Raw genomic sequence first — 24969 nt, 5'->3', positions numbered from 1 at the left:
GCTCCATCCCCCATGCTGCGCACTCCCCATTGTGCTCCATCCCCCATGCTGCGCACTCCCCATCGTGCTCCATCCCCCATGCTGCGCACCCCCCATTGTGCTCCATCCCCCATGCTGCGCACACCCCATCGTGCGCCATACCCCATGCTGCGCACTCCCCATTGTGCTCCATCCCCCATGCTGCGCACTCCCCATCGTGCTCCATCCCCCATGCTGCGCACTCCCCATCGTGCTCCATCCCCCATGCTGCGCACTCCCAAACGTGCTCCATCACCCATGCTGCGCACTCCCCATCATGCTCCATCCCCCATGCTGTGCACCCCCCATCGTGCTCCACAGTCACACATCAGACAGTAAACACGCACACATCTGATCGCATACACTCACACACACACCCCACTTCTCCCTGTGTCCACCGGTGGGCGGTCCCAGCAGCTGTGCTGCACGCCGTGCTCCTCTGCCGACACTCACAGATCCGATCGCATACACTCACACACACACACACACTCACACACATCCGATCGGATACACTCACACACACTCACACACATCCGATCACATACACTCACACACACACACTCACACACATCCGATCGCATACACACACTGACGATATCGCACATACGCGCTGACACACTCACAACATCCGGAGATACCACATGCTTCCGGCCATGTGATCCTCCGGCAGGTCCTGGAAGATCACTGCACAGTATCGCCGCTGAGAAGCAAGCGATATCACGGGATGTTGTGAGTATGTGGATGCGATTTGATGTGTGTGTGAGGTGTGTGTGAGAGTGAGTGTGATCTGATGTGTGTGTGTGTGTCTGTTCTTATGTGTGTGAGGTGTGTGTGTTCCGCCGCTGCAGGACGTGGATGCGATCTGATGTGTGTGTGAGGTGTGTGTTCCGCCGCTGCAGGACGTGGATGCGATCTGATGTGTGTGTGAGGTGTGTGTGTTCCGCCGCTGCAGGACGTGGATGCGATCTGATGTGAGTGTGAAAGTGTGAGTGTGCGTGTGCGTGTGAGTCTGAGTGTGAGTCTGCGTGTGAGTGTGCGTATGAGTGTGCGTGTGAGTGTGCATGTGAGTGTGCGTGTGAGTCTGAGTGTGAGTCTGAGTCTGAGTGTGAGTGTGCGTGTGAGTCTGCGTGTGGGCCTGAGTGTGCGTGTGAGTCTGAGTGTGCGTGTGAGTCTGAGTCTGAGTGTGCGTGTGAGTGTGCGTGTGAGTCTGAGTCTGAGTGTGCGTGTGAGTGTGCGTGTGAGTCTGAGTGTGAGTGTGCGTGTGAGTCTGAGTGTGAGTCTGAGTGTGAGTCTGAGTGTGAGTCTGAGTGTGAGTGTGCATTTGAGTCTGAGTGTGCGTGTGAGTCTGAGTCTGAGTGTGCGTGTGAGTCTGAGTGTGCGTGTGAGTCTGAGTGTGAGTGTGCGTGTGAGTCTGTGTGTGAGGTGTGTGTGTTCCGCCGCTGCAGGACGTGGATGCGATCTGATGTGAGTGTGAAAGTGTGAGTGTGCGTGTGAGTCTGAGTGTGAGTCTGCGTGTGAGTGTGCGTATGAGTGTGCATGTGAGTGTGCGTGTGAGTGTGCGTGTGAGTGCGTGTGAGTGCGTGTGAGTGTGCGTGTGAGTCTGAGTGTGAGTCTGAGTGTGCGTGTGAGTCTGAGTGTGAGTCTGAGTGTGAGTCTGAGTCTGAGTGTGCGTGTGAGTGTGCGTGTGAGTGTGCGTGTGCGTGTGAGTCTGAGTGTGAGTCTGAGTGTGAGTGTGCGTGTGAGTCTCAGTGTGAGTGTGCGTGTGAGTCGGAGTGTGAGTCTGAGTGTGAGTGTGAGTGTGCGTGTGAGTCTGAGTGTGAGTCTGAGTGTGAGTGTGTGTGTGTGTGCGTGTGAGTCTGAGTGTGAGTCTGAGTGTGAGTCTGAGTGTGAGTGTGAGTGTGTGTGTGTGTGCGTGTGAGTCTGAGTGTGAGTCTGAGTGTGAGTCTGAGTGTGAGTCTGAGTCTGAGTGTGCGTGTGAGTGTGCGTGTGAGTGCGTGTGAGTGTGCGTGTGAGTGTGAGTGTGCGTGTGAGTGTGCGTGTGAGTGTGAGTGTGCGTGTGCGTGTGAGTGTGCGTGTGAGTGTGAGTGTGCGTGTGAGTGTGCGTGTGAGTGTGCATGTGAGTGTGCGTGTGAGTGTGTGTGAGTGTGTGTGTGAGTGTGAGTGTGCGTGTGAGTGTGCGTGTGCGTGTGTGTGTGCGTGTGAGTGTGCGTGTGAGTCTGAGTGTGAGTCTGAGTGTGAGTCTGAGTGTGAGTGTGTGTGCGTGTGAGTGTGAGTGTGCGTGTGAGTGTGAGTGTGCGTGTGAGTGTGCGTGTGAGTGTGCGTGTGAGTCTGAGTGTGAGTGTGTGTGTGAGTGTGTGTGTGTGAGTGTGCGTGTGAGTGCGTGTGCGTGTGAGTCTGAGTCTGAGTCTGAGTCTGAGTGTGAGTCTGAGTGTGAGTCTGAGTCTGAGTGTGTGTGTGTGTGTGAGTCTGAGTGTGAGTCTGAGTCTGAGTCTGAGTGTGCGTGTGCGTGTGAGTGTGCGTGTGAGTGTGCATGTGAGTGTGAGTGTGAGTCTGAGTATGCGTGTGAGTGTGCGTGTGAGTCTGAGTGTGAGTCTGAGTGTGAGTCTGAGTGTGAGTCTGAGTGTGCGTGTGAGTGTGCGTGTGAGTGTGCGTGTGAGTCTGAGTGTGAGTCTGAGTGTGCGTGTGAGTCTGAGTGTGAGTGTGCGTGTGAGTGTGCGTGTGAGTGAGTGTGAGTGTGAGTCTGAGTGTGAGTCTGAGTGTGCGTGTGAGTGTGCGTGTGAGTGTGCGTGTGAGTGTGCGTGTGAGTCTGAGTGTGAGTCTGAGTGTGTGTGTGAGTGTGCGTGTGAGTCTGAGTGTGAGTGTGCGTGTGAGTGTGCGTGTGAGTCTGTGTGTGAGTTTGCGTGTGAGTGTGCGTGTGAGTGGAGTGTGAGTCTGAGTGTGAGTCTGAGTGTGATTGTGAGTGTGAGTCTGAGTGTGAGAGTCTGAGTGTGAGAGTCTGAGTGTGTGAGTCTGAGTGTGTGAGAAAGTGTGTGAGTCTGAGTGTGTGTGAAAGTGTGTGAGTCTAAGTGTGTGTAAAAGTGTGAGTCTGAGTGTGTGTGAAAGTGTGTGAGTCTGAGTGTGTGTGTGAAAGTGTGTGAGTCTGAGTGTGTGTGAAAGTATGAGTCTGAGTGTGTGTGAAAGTGTGTGAGTCTGAGTGTGTGTGAAAGTGTGTGAGTCTGAGTGTGTGTGAAAGTGTGTGAGTCTGAGTGTGTGTGAAAGTGTGTGAGTCTGAGTGTGAGTGAAAGTGTGTGAGTCTGTGTGTCTGTTCTTATGTGTGTGCGTGTGTGTGTGTTCCGCCGCTGCAGGACCTTGATGCGCTCACCTTGGGGCGAGAAGCCATTCCGTGTGGGGGGCGGAGCCTGGGCGAGCGGCCAATCCGTGCGGGGGCGGACCCGAGGCGAGGCAAGCGGCCAATCCGTGCGGGGGGAGGAGCCGAGGCGAGGCGAGCGGCCAATCCGTGCGGGGGGGTGGGGCCATGGCGAGCCCAGCGGCCAATCAGCTTTGTGTCACCGTAAGGACACAATTTTGGAGCAAGACAGACAGACAGACAGACAGAATAAGGCAATTATATATATAGATGAGATCCCCTAAGGTTCTGCACTACTGTATTTTAATCATGTACTTGTATGTTTCATGTGTAATATATGATTTGCATTTATTACATCATTATGTGACCCGTGTTTAGGTCACAGGCTGTTCTACACCTGATTAAGGGGCAAATTCAACTCCGAAATGCTTAGCTTTAAATACATTTTATTCAATATTTCCCTGAGCCTTTCATCTCCATGGCTGCGCGCGCCAAGTCTGGAAGTTTTGATCTCATTCTTGAGACGAAGAACAATGGGCACAAGACAACCACTAATAGATTATTCTGTATCCATAAATAATCATGTTATCTCCAGCACATCTGCAGTTTACAACGGGCGATGTGCTCCTGAAAAATAATGATTTTTGTTCCTGCATAAGCAATCTAATTATTCATTGAATGAACATAATTTTGCTTGTTCATTCTGTGGTTGCCGACATATTTACACCTATGAACTCTGATCTCTGCTACCGGTATTTATAAATGTGGATACCACAAACACTGTGACACAAACACTCTATATTACACACACATATGTGTATACACACAGCACACACATGTATAAACAGAGCACATATTCACACATACATATTGTAAGATGAACACTAGTAAAACTAGAGGGGAGATACAGTACGACCAAAAGTTTGGACACACCTTCTCATCTCTAGAACAGCTGTTAAGAGGAGACTTTGTGCAGCAGGCCTTCATGGTAAAATAACTGCTAGGAAACCACTGCTAAGGACAGACAACAAGCAGAAGAGACTTGTTTGGGCTAAAGAACACAAGGAATGGACATTAGACCAGTGGAAATCTGTGCTTTGGTCTGATGAGTCCAAATTTGAGATCTTTGGATCCAACCACCGTGTCTTTGTAGAAAAGGTGAACGGTTGGACTCTACATGCCTGGTTCCCACCGTGAAGCATGGAGGAGGAGGTGTGATGGTGTGGGGGCGCTTTGCTGGTGATACTGTTGGCGATTTATTCAAAATTGAAGGCATACAGAACCAGCATGTCTACCACAGCATCTTGCAGTGGCGTGCTATTCCATCCGGTTTGCGTTTAGTTGGACCATCATTTATTTTTAAACAGGACAATGACCCCAAACACATCTCTAGGCTGTGTAAGGGTTATTTGACTAAGAAGGAGAGTGATGGGGTGCTACGCCAGATAACCTGGTCTCCACAGTCACCAGACCTGAACCCAATCGAGGTGGTTTGGGGTGAGCTGGACCGCAGAGTGAAGGCAAAAGGGCCAACAAGTGCTATGCATCTCTGGGAACTCCTTCAAGACTGTTGGAAGACCATTTCCGGTGACTACCTCTTGAAGCTCATCAAGAGAATGCCAAGAGTGTGGAAAGTAGTAATGAAAGCAAAAGTTGGCTACTTTGAAGAACCTAGAATATAAGACATATTTTCAGTTGTTTCACACTTTTTTAAGTATTTCATTCCACATTTTTTTAATTCATAGTTTTGATGCCTTCAATGTGAATCTACAATTTTCAGAGTCATGAAAATAAAGAAAACTCATTGAATGGGAAGGTGTGTCCAAACTTTTGGTCAACAATTGTGTTCTGGGGAATTGCCTGCGTCCTCCGAAGGGAGAACACAACCAAGAGACCGCAGCGCACTGAACCTTGATTGTGGGTACAAGCAGCTGTGATCTCCTGCGTTCTCCTGCGGAAGAGACTTGTGACCCCGCAAGTCAGGACCTGCTGCGTCCAGGACACAGTGAGTCCTGATTGTGGGCACATACTCTAATACTGACTGATCATGACTTGTTTCTCTGCCATAACAGAGAGTAAAGAACATTGTGGAATTGTAAATTTCTCTACAATTTCAATGGAGATACTGTAAATGATCCCCAGGGATCCCATGAAGTAGAAATCTTCTCATAAAAGTGGAGTATGTGTCATCACTCCACATACTTTACACCACTCTACTTGAAACTTACTAGACGTATCGTATTAGGCTTTTGTACAGTTTTTTTCAAAGGAAAAGCATTTTTATAAAACTCCTGACACAATTGATAAGATGATTAAGCATTTCAGGACTCTGCTAATGGTCTCCCACTTTTGTGGCTGTGCTGTTGTTACTCTTAGGTCAGCACACACGGCGAGTAATGCGAGTGGAGTGCGTTAAAAAATCACATTCCACTTGGACCAATATTAGCCTATGTGTTAGCACCCATGATTGTTTTCACAGCCCTAATCGGACCAAGGAAACAGTCGCAGCATGCTGTGGGTGGAATGCGATCCTGTTTCACTCGCACCCATTCATGTCTATGGGGGTGAGAGAAACATTGCATTGCACTTGCATTAAGGCCCCGTCACACTAAGCAACATTGCTAGCAACATCGCTAGCAACATCGCTGCTAACGAACAACTTTTGTGACGTAGCAGCGATGTTGCTAGTGATGTCGCTGTGTGTGACATCCAGCAACAACCTGGCCCCTGCTGTGAGGTCGCTGGTTGTTGCTGAATGTCCTGGGCCATTTTTTAGTTGTTGCTGTCCCGCTGTGAAGCACAGATCGCTGTGTGTGACAGCGAGACAGCAACAACTAAATGTGCAGGCAGCAGGAGCCGGCTTCTGCGGAGGCTGGTAACCACGGTAAACATCGGGTAACCAAGAAGCCCTGTCCTTGGTTACCCGATATTTACCTTTGTTACCAGCCTCCGCCGCTCTCACTGTCAGTGCCGGCTCCTGCTCTGTGCACATGTAGCTGCAGGACACATCGGGTTAATTAACCCGATGTGTGCTGTAGCTAGGAGAGCAGGGAACCAGCGCTAAGCATTGTGCGCTGCTCCCTGCTCTGTGCACATTTAGCTGCAGTACACATCGGGTAATTAACCCGATGTGTGCTGTAACTAGGAGAGCAAGGAGCCAGCGCTAAGCGGTGTGCGCTGCTCCCTGCTCTGTGCAGCTGCACCCTGTACTCTATACCCTATATATGTACCCTGTGCAGCTGCACCCGGTGTGCGCTGCTCCCTGCTCTGTACACATTTAGCTGCAGCACACATCGGGTAATTAACCCGATGTGTGCTGTAACTAGGAGAGCAGGGAGCCAGCGCTCAGTGTGCGCTGCTCCCTGCTCTCTGCACGTGTAGCTGCGTGCGCTGGTAACCAAGGTAAATATCGGGTTGGTTACCCGATATTTACCTTAGTTACTAAGCGCAGCATCTTCCACGCGGCGCTGGGGGCTGGTCACTGGTTGCTGGTGAGCTCAACAGCAACTCGTGTAGCGACGCTCCAGCGATCCCTGCCAGGTCAGGTTGCTGGTGGGATCGCTGGAGCGTCGCAGTGTGACATCTCACCAGCAACCTCCTAGCAACTTACCAGCGATCCCTATTGTTGTTGGGATCGCTGGTAAGTTGTTTAGTGTGACTGGACCTTTACACTGTGAGTGCAGTGCGATTCTCGCATCAGCCAGCAACGGAGGAGATAAGGAGATAAATCCCTCCCCTCCACAGCGCTGGCCCACCTCTCCACAGCACTGGCCCTCCTCTCCGCAGTGCCAGCCCTCCACTCCGCAATGCCGGCCCTCCCCTCCGCAGATGTGATCTGATTGCACGATCGGACCACAGTCGCATGACACTTGCATGACACTCAGCTCACGCTGTGCTGCAATTGTGAGCCGAGTGTCATGCGAGGACTCGCACAAATCCCTGTGTGGCCTCAGCCTTAGACACCTCCATTTAGTAATGTCACTACAACTGATTCAGGCCAATCTGGCAGAACAGAAATGTTGTGAGCTAACTAGCTCATGGCACATGCTATTACTGATGTTTCATGGCGTTGTGATTGATTTTATGTTTACAATGTGTGTGGCTGAACAGAATTTTGAGAATTATTAGGTTAGGTGTCCACATAATTGTTGATTTAAAGGGCACAATGTATTATTTGCATCACTTTTCATTTTTGTAGTACTGGTAAAAACAGTACATGTGAATTTAGATCGAAATAAAAAAAAATGCTCTGTATTTTTAGCTAACCTTTTTGTGGCATTTTAACACATCTAAAATGCTGAGAAATTTGCCCAAAGTTTCAGACATACATAATATTTCTTCAGGGGTAACTTGAGTACATTTGTGCAAAAAATGTGCAGCTTTTTAAAAAGATTTGAGATCCTCAAGCCCTGCACACAATAGTGAACACATAGAAGGAACACACATATAATACAGACGTTTAAAAAGTCGCAAGTCAAAAGAAGTATAAGGCGAAATTCAACAACAGGTGAAAAACACCACAAACTAGACAAAATAGGCGCAAATGAAATAATGAGCTAGCCAATGAGATTTAAAGGGAATTTGTCTGCAGGATTTTGCCACCTAATCTGAGAGCAGCATGATGTAGAGACAAAGACCCTGATTCCAGTGGTGTGTCATTTACTAGGCTATTTGTTGAATTTTGTTCTATAAATTCATTGTTTTTTCATTTTATAAATTAATTTGCTTTAGAGGACTAGTACACCTGCTGCCTTGTAGTCCTCCATATTCATGAGCTCTGTATAAGCCCATCCCCACCACTAATTGGCAGCTTATGCACAGTGTGCACAGAAAGCAGCCATTCAGTGGTATGGGTGGGGTTAAACAGAACTCAACATTTACTGACCTGCTAGATATGCATTAGATAAAACAGTGGCTTTATCAAAACTACAATGAGCAGCTCAGTAAGTGACACATTGCTGGAATCAGGGTCTCCGCCCCTACATTATGTTAAACTCAAATTTAGAAGCAAAAACCTCGTGACAGATTCCCTTTTGTTGGAGAGTACAAAAAAATAACTGAAAGCATTTAATCTTTTTAGGTGGAGTTCTAAAATAATGTGCTTGTATAAATGTGCGCACTCTTGAACCAATACTTTGTTAATATTTTAAATTTATGTTAGCATTCAGTCTTTTGGGGTTGGAGTCTATCAGCATGGACAATTTAGAACTGGCAGTCTTTACCCACTCTTCCTTGCAGCAGTACTCCAAGTCTTTTAGATTGCAAGAGCATCTCCTGTTTACAGCGCCATTTGATTTCATGTCTAGTCTCTGTTTGAGTCATTTAGAAACTTTGATCTTTGTTCATTTGGAAGTATGCTTAAGGTCATTGTCGTACTGAAAGATGAAATTGCTCTTCATCTTCAGTTTTTTAGTAGAGGTCTGAAGTTTTTGTTGCAAAATTTGACTGATATTGAAGAAGTTGATAACTTCCTCCAGCTTGACGAAAGCCCAACTTCCAGCTGCTGAAAAACAGCCCCAAAGAACAATACTGTCTCCACCATGCTTCACTGTGGGTGGGATTCTTATGCTGATGCAAAGCGTTGGCTTTTTCATGAGACACACGATTTTAAAACAGGGATTTTTGTTACCTAAGAAATAAAATTGGCAGAAGTTGCTGTGGAGTTTTGTTCTGCTAAGAAATGTATCATTTTTCAACATTAAGAAAACATCAGAAAATGTGTTATAATGTAATAAATATAGCTTTTGCACTGGTAATATGGACTAATGCAAGACTGAAAAGGCAATAATTTAAAATTGTGTATTAAAAGAAACCTATTATTTCCTTTTAGATATTCCTGAAGAGGAGGCTCGTTACTGGGCTAAAAAACTTGAGCAGCTGAATGCCATGCGGGATCAGGACGATGTAAGTGGTGCAAATAGTTAATGCAGACCAATAAAAAACTGTTATTTGCTGTATACTAATTCTTGGAGCTATGACTATCCATTAACATTAATCAAATATACCAGTAAAAGAGTAAATATAGAGCTAGGCAGTCATTATAGCTTCTGATAAGTAGCATTTACAGTATCTTTCTCACCTTCAGTATGTGTTTCGAGAAGAGGAAGAGAATCCGCTGCCTGTCCATGGTTCTCAGTGCTGTAAGTGTAACTTTTCAACCTTTCCATGATGTACAAAAGGACAACATTTTTTTGTTTACATTTTGGTGATGATTAGTGATGAGCGAGCATGCTTGTCACTACTCGGTACTCGCACGAGTATCGCTGTACTCGGGCTGCTCGGCGGGGACCGAGTAATCTCGCGATACTCGTGCTGTACTCGTGGTCTTCATTTCTGCATGTTGGCGCTCTTTTGAGAACCAGCCCTCATGCAGGGATTGGCTGGCAGACCACTGCAATGCCACAGCCCTGTTAGTTGTGGAATTGCAGTGATTGGCCGGCCTGCACAGCGTGACCGAGCCTTTATATCGGCCGGCGCGCTGTGCTCTGCTCACAGCCATCCAGACTGTCAGTGCAGGGAGAGTGTCGCTGATTCAGGGAAAGCTTTGCGGCCCTTTATAGCTTTTTCAGTTGCAGGGCTGCAAACAGTGTGACCAAAAGTCCTTCTCAGGACTATTCTAGTTGTATACAGGCAGGCAGGGTATAGCCAGGTCGGAGTACAATAGCAGAGTCCTTCTCAGGACTATTGTTGCTATATACAGGCAGGGTATAGCCAGGTCTGAATACAGGCTAGTGACCAAAAGAGTCCTTGTCAGGACTATTGTACCAGTATACAGGCAGGCAGGCAGGCAGGGTAGTGGTGACCGTATACCAGCCTTCATCATATCTGGGGCTGGTGTACACAGTGTAAAACAGTCCAGATAGTGTCTGACTTGTCTGTAATTGTCGCTCCCCAAAAAAACCTGTTAGGTTCTTATTGCGTCCGTGCTTGGTTTTTAAAACCGCACGTGTGTGCCTGTTGGTGGCAGCGTACAGGTGCACTTGTGTGCAATTTCCAGAAACTTTGATATAACGCACAAGTAGTGAATATACACGTCAGCAGTGCACAGCATTGCAAAATGCGCAAGGGCATTGGCAAGGAACAAGGAAGTGGACGTGATGGTGGTGCAGGCAGAGGCCGAGGTCGTGGGCAAGCTCTAATTTCGCCACAACAAAGGGCCACATCTAGTCGCTCGCACGTCCTGTCCCAAATTCTTGGGGACCGCAGCAGTACACCGCTCTTGAACCAAGACCAGTGTCAACAGGTTGTTAGTTGGATAGCAGATAATGCTTCCAGTCAGATTGGCACCACCACAAACACTCTGTCTTCCACACAGTCAAGTGTCAGTAGCCGTGATACTGCACCGCACATTTCTGAACCTGATCCTCCTTCCTACCACCAGGCTGAGTACACGTCCTCCTCGGACATTAATGATCCCACACTTGGACACTCGGAAGAGCTGTTCACGTTTCCATTCACACATTCTGGCCTCTCGCCAGCTCATATTGAAGTGGGTCATGAGGAGATCGTCTGTACAGATAGCCAAATATTTGAGCAGCCACGTTCTCACGAAGTTGGCAACGTGTCCCAACAAGTGGTGGACGATGATGAGACACAATTGTCAGGAAGTCAGGAGGAGGAGCAGGGTGCGGAAGAGGAAGACGACGTGGTGGATGATCCAGTAACTGACCCAACCTGGCAGGAGGATATGCAGAGCGAGGACAGCAGTGCACAGGGGGAGGGAGGCGTAGCATCACAACAGGCAGTAAGAAGCAGGGTGGTGGCCCCAGGCAGAAGTCAGGCAACCGTTCCCCGGAACAACACGACGACACAAGGTGCCTGTACAAATGTTAGGTCTTCCCGAGTCTGGCAGTTTTTTAAGTTGGATCCAGATGATTCAAAAAAGGCCATTTGCAACACCTGCCGTGCAAGCATCAGCAAGGGTACCAAAACTAGCAGCCTGACCACCACCAGCATGATCAGGCACATGTCAGCCAAGCACCCGACTTTGTGGGAAGTACAACAGAGTCGAGGAGCAGTGCTTGCTGATGTCACTGCTACGTCTTCGCTGGTTGTGCATGCGAGCCAATCCTCTGTCCATGCTGCCTGCGAACAAGCCTCCTCCACTCCTGCACCTGCAGTTGCCTACGCAGAAAGAACACCATCATCAAGCACGTCCTTGTCCCAGCGCAGCGTTCAGTTATCCATTCAGCAAACCTTTGAACGCAGGCGCAAATACACTGCCAACACCCCACATGCCACAGTTCTAAATGCTAACATTTCGCAACTGCTTGCGCTGGAAATGTTGCCTTTTAGGCTGGTGGAGACAGAAGCATTCCGTGACCTGATGGCGACAGCTGTCCCACGTTACTCGGTCCCCAGCCGCCACTATTTCTCCCGGTGTGCCGTCCCCGCGTTGCATAACCACGTGTCACAAAACATCACACGTGCCCTGAACAACGCTGTTTCACCCAAGGTCCACCTAACCACAGACACTTGGACAAGTGCTTGTGGGCAAGGCCGCTACATCTCGTTGACGGCACACTGGGTTAATATTGTGGAAGCTGGGACCCAGTCTGAGCGAGGGACGGAACACGTCCTTCCCACACCAAGGTTTGCAGGCCCTACCTCCTCCTGCGCATCCTCATCCACTGTGCCCTCCACACCAGTCACAAGCTGGAAGCACTGCAGCACTGCCTCGGCGAAGCGGCAACAGGCTGTGCTGAAGCTAATCTGCATAGGTGACAAACCCCACAATGCAGAAGAGCTGTGGACAGCTCTGAAACAGCAGGCAGATCACTGGCTCACACCTCTGAACCTAAAGCCAGGAAAGGTCGTGTGTGACAATGGCCGGAACCTGGTGGCGGCTTTGAGGCGAGGCCAGCTGACACATGTTCCATGCGTGGCCCATGTGCTCAACCTCGTGGTTCAGCGGTTTATAAAGTCATACCCAGAGCTGTCTGACCTGCTGGTAAAAGTTCGCCGCCTGTCTGCACATTTTCGAAAGTCACCTACTGCTTCAGCCGGCCTTGCCGGCTTTCAGCGCCGTTTGCATCTTCCGGCTCACAGACTGGTGTGTGATGTCCCCACGCGTTGGAATTCAACTCTGCACATGTTGGTCAGGATATGTGAGCAGAAGAGGGCAGTTGTTGAGTACCTGCATCACCTAAGCCGTCGGGAAATGGGTCAAACTCCACACATAACACCTGAGGAGTGGAGATGGATGTCAGACCTATGTACCATCCTCCAAAACTTTGAGGACTCCACCAAGATGGTGAGTGGTGATGACGCCATTATTAGCGTCACCATACCGCTACTCTGCCTTCTAAAACGGTCTCTGCTGAAAAACAAACATGATGCATTGCAGGCGGAGCGCGATGAGTTGCAGCAAGAAACAGTAGTGGGTGTGGGTGATAACACACAGCCCAGCCTCGTCTCATCACAACGTGCAGTGGAGGACTATGACGAGGAGGAGGATGAAGACATGGAGCAACTCTCCGGCCAAATTGAGGATATGACATGCACACCAGTCATATCCTCGGTTCAGCGTGGCTGGCCAGAGGACAGGGTAGATGAGGAGGAGGAGGAGGAGGAGGAGGAGGAGGACAGCATGTTCAGTCATCTTGTTGGTCAGGCTACTGAAGTCCTGGCTGTTAAGAGTCTGGCGCACATGGCTGACTTTATGGTAAGCTGCCTGTCTCGTGACCCTCGCGTTAAGAACATCTTGGCCGACAATCATTACTGGTTGGTAACACTGTTAGACCCACGCTACAAGGAGAACTTTTTGTCTCTTATTCCCGTGGAGGAGAGGTCAACCAAAATGCAGCAGTTCCGGAAGGCCATACTCACGGAAGTAGGCAAAGCATTCCCCTCACAAAACGCTAGCGGCATAGGTCAGGAATCAGTGGACAACCGAGGCGTACAGCCGAGAGAGGCACAAGTCCAATCCGCCAGAGGTAGGGGAACAGTCTTTAAGATGTGGGACAGTTTTCTCAGCCCCTCACGTACCACAGCCCCTGAGGTGCGGGGTAGTGCCACAAGAAATCCTAAGTTTGCCCAGATGCTGAAGGAGTACCTTGCAGATCGAACAACTGTACTCCGACATTCCTCTGTGCCTTACAATTATTGGGTATCCAAGCTGGACACGTGGCATGAATTGGCTCTCTACGCCTTGGAAGTCCTGGCCTGCCCTGCTGCTAGCGTTTTGTCAGAGCGTGTTTTTAGTGCCGCAGGTGGAATCATTACAGATAAACGCACCCGCCTGTCAACTGAAAATGCTGACAGGCTGACTCTGATCAAGATGAACAAGGGTTGGATTGGGACAGACTTCACCACACCACCAGCAAATGAGAGCGGAATTTAAAGTTTGCCATATACCTCCACTCACCCATGGGTACACACTTCTGGACTTTGGATAATCGCTGGACTGCTCCTCCTTCTCCTCATGCGCCACCATGATGATGACCGTTACAAATTGCAATACTTAGGCCTTTGTTTCAGGTATACCCCCAGTGGTAAATTATTTCGCCCATTCTTTGCAGAATGGACATTACAACGACAGGAGACCCGCTCCTTTGCAATGGGAACAATGTTTTGAGGCCCTCATGCACGTCTCTACCCAGGGACAACGTGGAGCCTCCCAATTTTTGGCTGCCCTGCCTAAGGGCTATACTATAATACACCCACTTCCTTAAAATGGACACTTAATGTTTTGAGGCCCTCATGCACGTCTCTATCCAGGGACAATGTGGAGCCTCCCAATTTTTGGCTGCCCTGGCAAAGGGCTATACTGAAATAGACCCACTTCCTTACAATGGGCACTTCAGGTTTACAGGCCATCATGCACGTCTCTATCCAGGGACAATGTGGAGCCTCCCAATTTTTGGCTGCCCTGGCAAAGGGCTATACTGAAATAGACCCACTTCCTTACAATGGGCACTTCAGGTTTACAGGCCATCATGCACGTCTCTATCCAGGGACAATGTGGAGCCTCCCAATTTTTGGCTGCCCTGGCAAAGGGCTATACTGAAATAGACCCACTTCCTTACAATGGGCACTTCAGGTTTACAGGCCATCATGCACGTCTCTATCCAGGGACAATGTGGAGCCTCCCAATTTTTGGCTGCCCTGGCAAAGGGCTATACTGAAATAGACCCACTTCCTTACAATGGGCACTTCAGGTTTACAGGCCATCATGCACGTCTCTATCCAGGGACAATGTGGAGCCTCCCAATTTTTGGCTGCCCTGGCAAAGTGCTATACTGAAATAGACCCACTTCCTTACAATGGGCACTTCAGGTTTACAGGCCATCATGCACGTCTCTATCCAGGGACAATGTGGAGCCTCCCAATTTTTGGCTGCCCTGGCAAAGGGCTATACTGAAATAGACCCACTTCATTACAATGGGCACTTCAGGTTTACAGGCCCTCATGCACGTCTCTATCCAGGGACAATGTGGAGCCTCCCAATTTTTGGCTGCCCTGGCAAAGGGCTATACTGAAATAGACCCACTTCCTTACAATGGGCACTTCAGGTTTACAGGCCATCATGCACGTCTCTATCCAGGGACAATGTGGAGCCTCCCAATTTTTGGCTGCCCTGGCAAAGGGCTATACTGAAATAGACCCACTTCCTTACAATGGGCACTTCAGGTTTACAGGCCCTCATGCACGTCTGTATGCAGGGGCATTGGTGAACCTCACAATTTTGGACTGCCCTGGCAAAGGAAAATACTACAAAGACTCACTTCCTCAAAATGGGCACATTAGACTCAAGAGGCCTTCATGTACGTCTCTTCTCAGGGACATCGGAGTGCCACACAATGTTTTCACGTAAAATCTTTCATGTATTAATCTCAAAAAGTAACATACACCAGCTCTATCTCACTATTTGGTATGTGCCCTTAACATTTCCGCCATGAAAAATCATTTTGGGGTCATTTTGGAAGGTTTTCTGGTGAGTCCGTAAAAATGGCGTAAAACGCGGACAAAATTGTTCACAGCTGTGACTTTTCAGTGATAAATGCTTCAAGGGGTCTTCCCCATGCTGTTGCCATGTCATTTGAGCACTCTTCTGAGACTTTTGTGCCATTTTTAGGGTTTCTCCATGCTGCCGGGGGGTCATTTCACAAAAATACTCGGGTCTCCCATAGGATAACATTGGGCTCGTTGCTCGGCCCGAGTACACGAGTATCTTGGGAGGCTCGGCCCGAGCTTCGAGCACCCGAGCTTTTTAGTACTCGCTCATCACTAGTGATGATTTCTTGCAAGAATGTTTCTATTCTCGTCATATACAGTGACAGTATATTGCAAGTATGAGCTATTACTTTAATGATAAATATGGGTTTCATCTCTAGGCCCTCAACGAGCCCTAAGAATTAGGAGAACACAGCATTGGTGTAGTGTTGCGTCCATTTCAACTTTTTTTTTCTTGCATATTATCGCTCCAGTTGCTCACTTTACAGAAGAAAGGCAACACAGCTTCATTCAAGTTAATGGGGTCTGGCTGCAAGGTGGATCACCACTGTGCAAGGAAAGCTTAGAGGAGGCTGAAGCTCTACACCCTAAACTTTCAGGAATCTGGTCAGCCTCAGAGGCTAGATCCAACTGCTCATAGAGTAATCGCTAGGATATGACATCATTTTATAAGATAGGATTATCCCTCTAACATTTCTTATTTGATTGCATTGACATTTCTGGAAAGCAAAATTTTTATTACCATAATTATTATTGTCTCTATCTCTATCAAAAGGACAGATCATTCACAATTTACACCATTCTGCAACTGTACAATAGATAGTTAAAGGGGATCTGTCACCAGATTTTGTCTCCCCCATCTGAGAGCAGCATAAGGTAGAGACAAGGACCCCGATTCCAACGATGTGTTACTTACTGAGCTGTTTGCTGTCATTTTGATAAAATTACTGTTTTCTCTGCTGCAGATAATAATAAAAATAATAATAATAATAATTATGTTTATTCATTTATATAGCGCTATTGATTCCACAGCGCTTTACATACATCAGCAACACTGTCCCCATTGGGGCTCACAATCTAGAGCCCCTATCTGTATGTCTTTAGAGTGTGGGAGGAAACCAGAGTACCCGGAGGAAACCCACGCAAACACGGGGAGAACATACAAACTCCTTGCAGATGGTGTACTTGGTGGGATTTCAACCTAGGACCCCAGCGGTGCAATATACAGCAGTTATTTGAATGTGGAGCACTATGAACTCGCCCACACCACTGATTGGCAACTTTCTGCCTATGTACAGTGGAGTGTACACAGAAATCTGACAATCAGTGGTGGGGGTGGGGTAATACAGAGGTCATGAATATGCTGAACTACCTGGCAGCACGCTAATTGGTCCTCTAATGACAATCTACTGCTGATTAAACAGTAAGTAACACATCGCAGGAATCAAGGTCTCTGTCTCTATATCATGCTACTCTCAGATGGGGGAGCAAAAAAAAAAAAACTGAGCCCCTTTAGGTAATGGTCCTGAATGAGGGATCAATTCAACCGACTAAGATTTCCCTACAAATGTCTGAAAATTGTTATTCTCCTCCATACAGCCTCCAGCAAGGGATATTTCCACATTATAAGGTGGCATCAGTATATTACATCGGAGTTTGACCTCTTGCATTCTTAATGCTCCTAGGAATGTGGGTAAAATAATGGTAATCCCCCTTAAAGTGTTACCTGCACAGTGCTGGTCCCAACTAACTGCAGCCCACTCCATTCACTTAGACCCGCAACACACATCCGTTTAATTTGTACGTGTGCGGTACGTATTTGCAAGTACTGGAGACACGTACACACGGAGACCCATGTTATTCTATGGTAGATGGCACACACGTAAAATCACACGGAACGTGTGTCTGTGTGATAAGTACGTGTGTGCGCTTTTCTACTCGGACAACATGTCCGTTTTTGGCCGGCAACACGCAGGCACGGACCCGCTTTAGTCTATGGGTCCATGCCTGCACGTACCGTACACGGAGTATGTCCGTGTTCAGCACGTTTCGTGCGTGTGCGTTTTTACACTAGCGATCTTATTTTTTGTTTTTTTTAAATTAAATTCAGTATACTTACCTTTTTTTCTGCTGTTCTCAGTCATACTTACATTGGCGCTCGTTTTTTTTCTTCCCCCGGCTCATACCGCTCCCCGATCACCAGCATGGCGAGGAACAGCTGTGCAGAGAATGCGCGGCAACAATTACTTTGAATATGCCGGCCGCTCATTAATCAATCTTGTATTCCCTGCTTTCCCCACCCACAGGCGCCTGTGATTGGTTGCAGTCAGACACGCACCCCACGCTGAGTGACAGCTGTCTCACTGCAACCAATCACAGCAGCCGGTGGGCGTGTCTATAATGTGCAGTAAAATAAATAAATAAATAATTAAAAAAAACGTCGTGCGGTCCCCCCCAATTTTAATACCAGCCAGATAAAGCCATCCGGCTGAAGGCTAGTATTCTCAGGATGGGGAGCCCCACGTTATGGGAAGCCCCCCAGCATAACAATATCAGTCAGCAGCCGCACAGAATTGCTGCATACATTATATGCGACAGTTCTGGGACTGTACCCGGCTCTTCCTGATTTGCCCTGGTGCGTTGGCAAATCAGGGTAATAAGGAGTTTTTGGCAGCCCATAGCTGCCAATAAGTCCTAGATTAATCATGTCAGGCATCTCCCCGAGATTCCTTCCATGATTAATCTGTAAATTACAGTAAATAAACACACACACCCGAACAATCCTTTATTAGAAATAAAAAACACTAACAAATTCCCTCATTATCACCAATTTAATAAGCCCGAAAAAGCCCTCCATGACCGCCGCTCCAGTCAGCTCCACACAGCTAATGAAGGGAATAGCGCGATCAGCTGTATTCAGCATTTGCCGCGAGTAACCTCAGTGACAGCTCAGCTGATCGCGCTATTCCCTTCATTAGCTGCGTGGAGCTCACAGGAGTGGCGGTGTCTTCTGCAGCTCCGGTCACCTTCATGCAGCAGAGCTGGATGCGACGCTGGACCATCCTGGAGTACGCCGGACATGGAGGGCTTTTTCGGGCTTATTAAATTGGTGATGATGAGGGAATTTGTTAGTGTTTTTTATTTCTAATAAAGGATTTTTTCAGGTGTGTGTGTGTTTATTTACTGTAATTTACAGATTAATCATGGAAGGTATCTTGGGGAGACGCCTGACATGATTAATCTAGGACTTATTGGCAGCTATGGGCTGCCAAAAACTCCTTATTACCCCGATTTGCCAACGCACCAGGGCAAATCGGGAAGAGCCGGGTACAGTCCCAGAACTGTCGCATATAATGTATGCGGCAATTCTGGGCGGCTGCTGACTGATATTGTTAGGCTGGGGGGCTCCCCATAACGTGGGGCTCCCCATCCTGAGAATACCAGCCTTCAGCCGTATGGCTTTATCTGGCTGGTATTAAAATTGGGGGGGACCGCACGACGTTTTTTTAAATTATTTATTTATTTATTTTACTGCACATTATAGACACGCCCACCGGCAGCTGTGATTGGTTGCAGTGAGACAGCTGTCATTCAGTGTGGGGGGCGTGTCTGACTGCAACCAATCACAGGCGCCTGTGGGTGGGGAAAGCAGGGAATACGAGATTGTTTAATGGGCGGCCGGCATATTCAAAGTAATTGTTGCCGCGTATTCTCTGCACAGCTGTTCCTCGCAGCGCTGGTGATCGGGGAGCGGTGAGTATGAGAGGGGGCTGCTCACTTCAGTCACTCGGGGGATTAGCGGTCACTAGTGAATCCTTCACAGGTGACCGCTTATCAGTACGCGGCACACAGACAGAGCCGCGGCATGACAATGAAGTCGGGTGAAGTTCACCCGAGTTCATTCTCATCGCGCAACTCTGTCTGCTGTCAGCCGACATGTATCAACGACATTGTGCAACACACAAACGGACATTCCACACGGACATTCCACGTACACATACACGGGCATTTTACACACAAACTCGGACATTTTACACGTACACACGGCTCGCATACGCCATTGCACGTATGCCATACGTACCGGAGAAACGCCCCAAAAAAACGGAACACGGATCCGAAAAACGGACCGTGTCACACGGATGTTTTTTATGCGGAAGTGTGTTTTAGACCTCAAACAAGATTTCTGCACAGAAGGAAACCGGGGGATTACTGTGCATGGAAAATGAGTGCGGGGACACAGCAATGAATCACAACTGGATTGTGATCAGAAAGATATAGCTTATCACACTGACACACCATTACTTTAATGGATTGGAGTCTCCTTTCAGCACAATCATCTGTTCTATAACTGGTTTTCTGAATCTTCTCACACTCCTACCAGCAATAATTGGGATCAGTATAATCTGGTCCCAAAAATATAGATCTGATTTGTTACATTAGATGGATGCATTCTCAGGATATCCTACAATATCATTGAGCACAAAATGCAACGCTCCCTGAATAATACAGAACCCCCTAGTGCGTTTGATACCCATATATGTGGAAAGGTGAGATCAAAAGATCAATTATTTATTTCCATTTCAGTCATTGAAAACTGATATTCTGCATTTGCTGAAGACTATTTATCTGATAAATTCATTATTTTATTCAGGTAACTGGAATTACTTTGGCTGGGGAGAGCAGCACAGTAAGTATAACAAGAATTAGTGTACTCTGCATGCTGTGCTATTCTTTCCTGTTAAAATAATGTACATCCCCATTTCAATATTTCAACATTAACATCTATGGGGAGTGGATGGCATAAGTGATGCCACAGTGCATTAGTTATATGACTCCATGGTGCTAAAATAGCGCATGGTGTATTGGTGCAGATGTGAACCAGCCTACAGTGCATGCAGTATATTTGTATTTTATTCTGATTAGTATGAACATAGTGTGTACATACACTGTAAGCTTCTTGCTTGTATCAGTCATTCTTCTTTGTTTATCTTAAAGGGTATCTCTCTGGACGACTTTATTAATGAAACTAGTGGTATGGCTGTATATATCCTAGTACAACAACAAAAATGATATCTGTTTTGCAGTAATCCAGTGTCGAAGGCCTGAGAAATCAAGCTCTGAAGCTACATGCAAATTATCCAGGAAGTGCATTGGGTCAGTGCATTCAAAATGCATCAATACGCCCCACACTGACTTCCTGGCTGATTGACATGTTTCTTCAAAGCTTGAATTCTCAACATTGACACGCTTCTAATGCCCCTCCTTGATAGCTTAAATGTGGCATCAAAGCTTGATTCTCAACATTGACATGCCCCAATGCCCTTATTGGATAATATGGCTAATATCACTGTGGCTTCAAAGCTTGATTTCTCATCATTGACATGCCCCAATGCCCTTCCTGGATAATATGGCTAATATCAATGTGGCTTAAAAGCTTGATTTCTCAACATTGACACACCCCCAATGACCTCCCTGACTAATTTTAATGGGGTTCAAAACTTTGATTTCTCAACAGTGACACGCCCCCAATGACCTTCCTGGATAATTTAACCCCTTAACAACTGCAGGCAGTAATATTATGTCCTAGCGGTCATAGTGTTAATCCCCTCAGGCTGCTGCAAGCAGCCTGTGGCGATCAGCGCACATCTCAGCCGATTTATACAGCTGACGTGTGCCTGCTAGGCAAAAGTGGAATTGCTATCCGCCAGTGCTTTTTAACCACTTAAATGGCGCAGTCAAGATGTGACAGCACCATATTAACGGCGATAGCGGTAGATCCGTACTCACAGGCCAATACTGGAAGTCACGTAACGTGATCACGTGAATCTGGTGGTTGTCATGGTAGTACAGGGTCATGTGATGACTCCTGTGCTCACATGACTCAGGTTCTGTAAGAACCATCTGAGTGCTGCTTGTTACAAGAGATGATAATTTCTCCCGGTCTGAGTGGTGCTGCTCTTATCGGAAGAAAAGAATGAGTGATCAGACTGCTGATTGTTGAAATCCCCAAGGGGACCAAGTAAAATAAGAAAAAAAGTTTTAAAAAATTAAAAAAAATAAAAAAAACTTGAAGTTCAAATCACCCCTCTTTCCTCCCATTGAAAATTAAGGGTTAAAAAAAAATGAAAAATACACACACATATGGAATCACCACGTTCAGAAATGCCCGATCTATGAAAATATAAAATCAATTAATCTGATTGATAAACAGCATAACAGCAAAAAAATTCCAAACGCCAATTTTATGGTTTTTTTGGTCACCACAATTTTTGCGCAAAATGCAATAACAAGCGATCAAAATGTAGCATCTGCACAAAAATGTTACCTTTAAAAGCGTCAGCCCGAGACACAAAAAATAAGCTGTCACTGAGCCATAGATCCCGAAAAATGAGAATGCTACGGGTCGTGGAAAGTGGCACAAAACGTACGCCACTTTTTTCGGACAGATTCTGATTTTTTTAAACGCCTTAGATAAAAATAAACCTATACATGTTTGGTGTCTACGAACTCGCACTGACCTGAGGCATGTCACTTTTACCATATAGTAAGCACAGTGAATAAAATATCTCAAAAACAATAGTGCAATCGCACTTTCTTTGCAATGTTTCCGCATTTGGAATTTTTTTTGCCGTTTTCCAGTACACCATATGGTAAAACTCATGGTTTCATTTATAAGTACATCTTGTTCTACAAAAACGATATTTCCCACGGCCATATTGACTGAAAAATAAAAAAAGTTACGCCTCTCGGAAGAAGAAAGGGGGAAAAAAAAAACAGAAAGCGCAAAATCGGCCAGTCATGAAGGGGTTAAATGTGGCTTCAAAGCTTGATTTCTCAACAGTGACATGCCCCCAATGCCCTTCCTGGATAATTGAAATGTGGCGTTATAGCTTGATTTCTCATGCCTGACACTTCAAATTACTACTAAACAGATATCATTTTTGTGGTCGGACTGGGATCTTTACAGCCTTATTATTAGCTTCAGTATTAAAATCGTCTTGTCATGTTGCCTTTACTATTGTGAATAAATCCACTTTGAAGCAATTGCATGTCTCATGACGGAAAATACTAATGTTAACTTCTAACTAGAACTTACCGTGCTAACATTTCCAATCCGCTTTACTACTTTGTAGCGAGGGTGTACAAACCAAAGAGGCAGCTCATGTGGTTGCTCTGGGTCCCTTGGTCCTATTTCTTTCACTATTGGAAATGAATCATTAGCAAACAATGGGGTGAGAAATCGGCCCAAGGACCATGGAAAGAAATAGAGGGGAAAATAAACTGGATGATTTTCTGTCTTGGAGTGTCACTTTCATCTTTGTCAGAGTAAAGGTGGCTTTACACACTGCAACATCGCAAACGACATCGCTGTAACGTCACCGGTTTTGTGACGTAATAGCGACCTCCCCAGCGACATTGCAGTGTGTGAAACACTTCAGCGACCTGGCCCCTGCTGTGAAGTTGTGATCGCTACAAATTGTTCAGGACCATTCTTTGGTCCTTTGTTTCCCGCTGTGCAGCAAAGTTTCAGTGTGTAAAGGGGACTTTACAGCGACTTCGTTAGCGACTTCCCTTTCAAAAAGCTGCTTTACAACGTCACCAATGACTAGCTAGGTCGTTCTGCAGGTCCGGATCGCTGTTGCGTCGTTGGCCAGGTCTGCCTGTTTGACAGCTCACCAGCGACTCACCAGAGACTTTGTAGCGATCCCGGCCAGGTTGGGATCGCTAGAAAGTTTCAGTGTGTAAAGGGGCCTTATGTGCCATGTAGTGCATGGCAGGGGGTCATGAACCTGGACAACAGAACTGACTGATGTCTCCAGCTTCTACTGACATGTAGAATATGCAGTCACAGCCACGTATGACAAAGTTACCTCCAAACTATAGAGCCGTTGTTTAATGGACAGAATGCTATAGATGCATACATTTCCATATGTTATTTTTAACATTTCACTCCCAGTGGCTGTTTGTAAACGCTCTAATAGCCCTTGTACAAAAAAGTCCAGCTTCCCCAAGAATGAGATAAGGCACAATTATAGCAGAGTGTGCAAGAGGATTAGGATCTATTGCTCCATGTTTTTTTAGGATTAAGTTCCTATGATGAGGTTTTGGTAAGTTTTTGATCCTGTTTTTGAGTCTTACAGCTCCAGTAAAGTGGATGTGGATGGGATTTATAGAAATCTCATGACCACTATGCTTTTTCTAGGCAGCTTAATCTGATCCGCGGTGCATGTTTGAAATTCTCAATAAGTCAATCTCTCTTGCGGGTACACTGATGTTTTATGTACTGATTTTCTCCATAGAATTGCATTATATGTGGAAAATGCATAAGTAAAAAAACGCATGTAATCTAATGAACTCAAATAACAGGAGATATCAAATACTGAGCAGCTTTATGTAAAGCATGACATGCCTAAAAGAGACAAAAACCACAGCGTGAAAAACACAATAAAAACATACAGACAAAAAGTCACTCAACAGAATAAAAATGCCAAGTGACCTAACTTACCTAATAGATGCAGAAATGCTGCAGAAAGTTTGCAACATCAAAAACTTACCAAATACTCATTGCTAGCTTCTGGTGACGATCTAAACCCTTTATTCATCTATGTTGAAAATCCTTTGCCCAAATGATAAACTCCTGACACTATTTTCTCTGCTTATTTTTTTCTTTCTTTCACATAATATGAGTCATGTCTTAAGGCTCTGCATTTAACACCCCACATAGTTTAACATTCACTACTGAAGCCAGCAAGAGTTGATGATAACACGTACCATACCTGAAATTGCTAACAAAAGAGCTCGTGAATGTGGGTGGTTTGTCAGTGCCAGGGCATTCATTTACACTATTTATAGCAGAGTATGTGCTTTTCAAGCATGTTTTTTTTATTCTATTAGTAATTTCTATCCAAACGAGAACAAAATAACCTGAAAGTACGAGGAGCTGCTGATAAGTCTTTGGCCTTGTGATCTTTTTTTGTTTCTATGGTAACGAATATTACATCACATGAAAGCCTTATGTGTCTAATATATGTTTTCAAAATTTTGTGTTTGTTGCTTATGGCAACAGTGTTCTACGCACGCGGGAAAACAAAATGGCAGAGTCTAATGCAATATTCACAGCAACTTAGAGAAGAGGAGGGATAAAATTCTTGTTTCTGCAAGGAAAATCCATGAAGGATATTCAGGGTAATATGTCGCAGACATTGGTGGATCAATGCCCTTCATATTCCACAGTTATGAACTTGGTTGCCAAATTTAAAACGAGCCACTTCAGCACCAATGATAAGAAACTTCCTGGACGACTGAGAGTTGTTGTTGTTTTGGAGATCGTGGATGCTGTTCACAACCTCATACTGGAGAATCCACGAATTTCAGCTAAAGCAATAGCAGACATCATGGGGATTTCCCGTGAACGTTTTTGTGTCATTATCCATGAACATTTGGACATGAGGAAAAGATCTGCAAAGTGGGTCCCCAAATGTTTGACAACAGATCAGAGAAGCATGCAAGTGAAAACCTTCCGGTCCATTTGTCAGCGTTTCCGGACTGATAAGAACTTCCAGGATCGAGTGGTCACTATGGATGAGACCTGGATTTATTTATATGACCCTGAAAACAAGGAGCAGTCAAAAGAGTGGCGGCACAGTGGT

At 46.4% G+C, this 24969-nt stretch overlaps 1 protein-coding gene across 1 annotated transcript in view; it reads left to right on the top strand.

Annotated features, from left to right (window-relative positions):
* UNC13A (unc-13 homolog A) overlaps positions 1–24969 on the top strand; it is a 475959-nt gene that overhangs the window by 113004 nt on the left and 337986 nt on the right. Inside the window, exons 6-8 of the mRNA XM_075352602.1 lie at positions 9195–9268; positions 9450–9504; positions 19971–20006. Coding sequence (XP_075208717.1) covers positions 9195–9268; positions 9450–9504; positions 19971–20006 — 165 coding nt within the window. The remainder of the gene's footprint in view (positions 1–9194; positions 9269–9449; positions 9505–19970; positions 20007–24969) is intronic.

Source organism: Anomaloglossus baeobatrachus, chromosome 1 (assembly GCF_048569485.1).
Source record: "Anomaloglossus baeobatrachus isolate aAnoBae1 chromosome 1, aAnoBae1.hap1, whole genome shotgun sequence".
Classification (NCBI taxonomy): domain Eukaryota; kingdom Metazoa; phylum Chordata; class Amphibia; order Anura; family Aromobatidae; genus Anomaloglossus; species Anomaloglossus baeobatrachus.
Note: the sequence above shows the minus strand (reverse complement) of the source record. Positions and strands in the feature narration are given on the sequence as shown.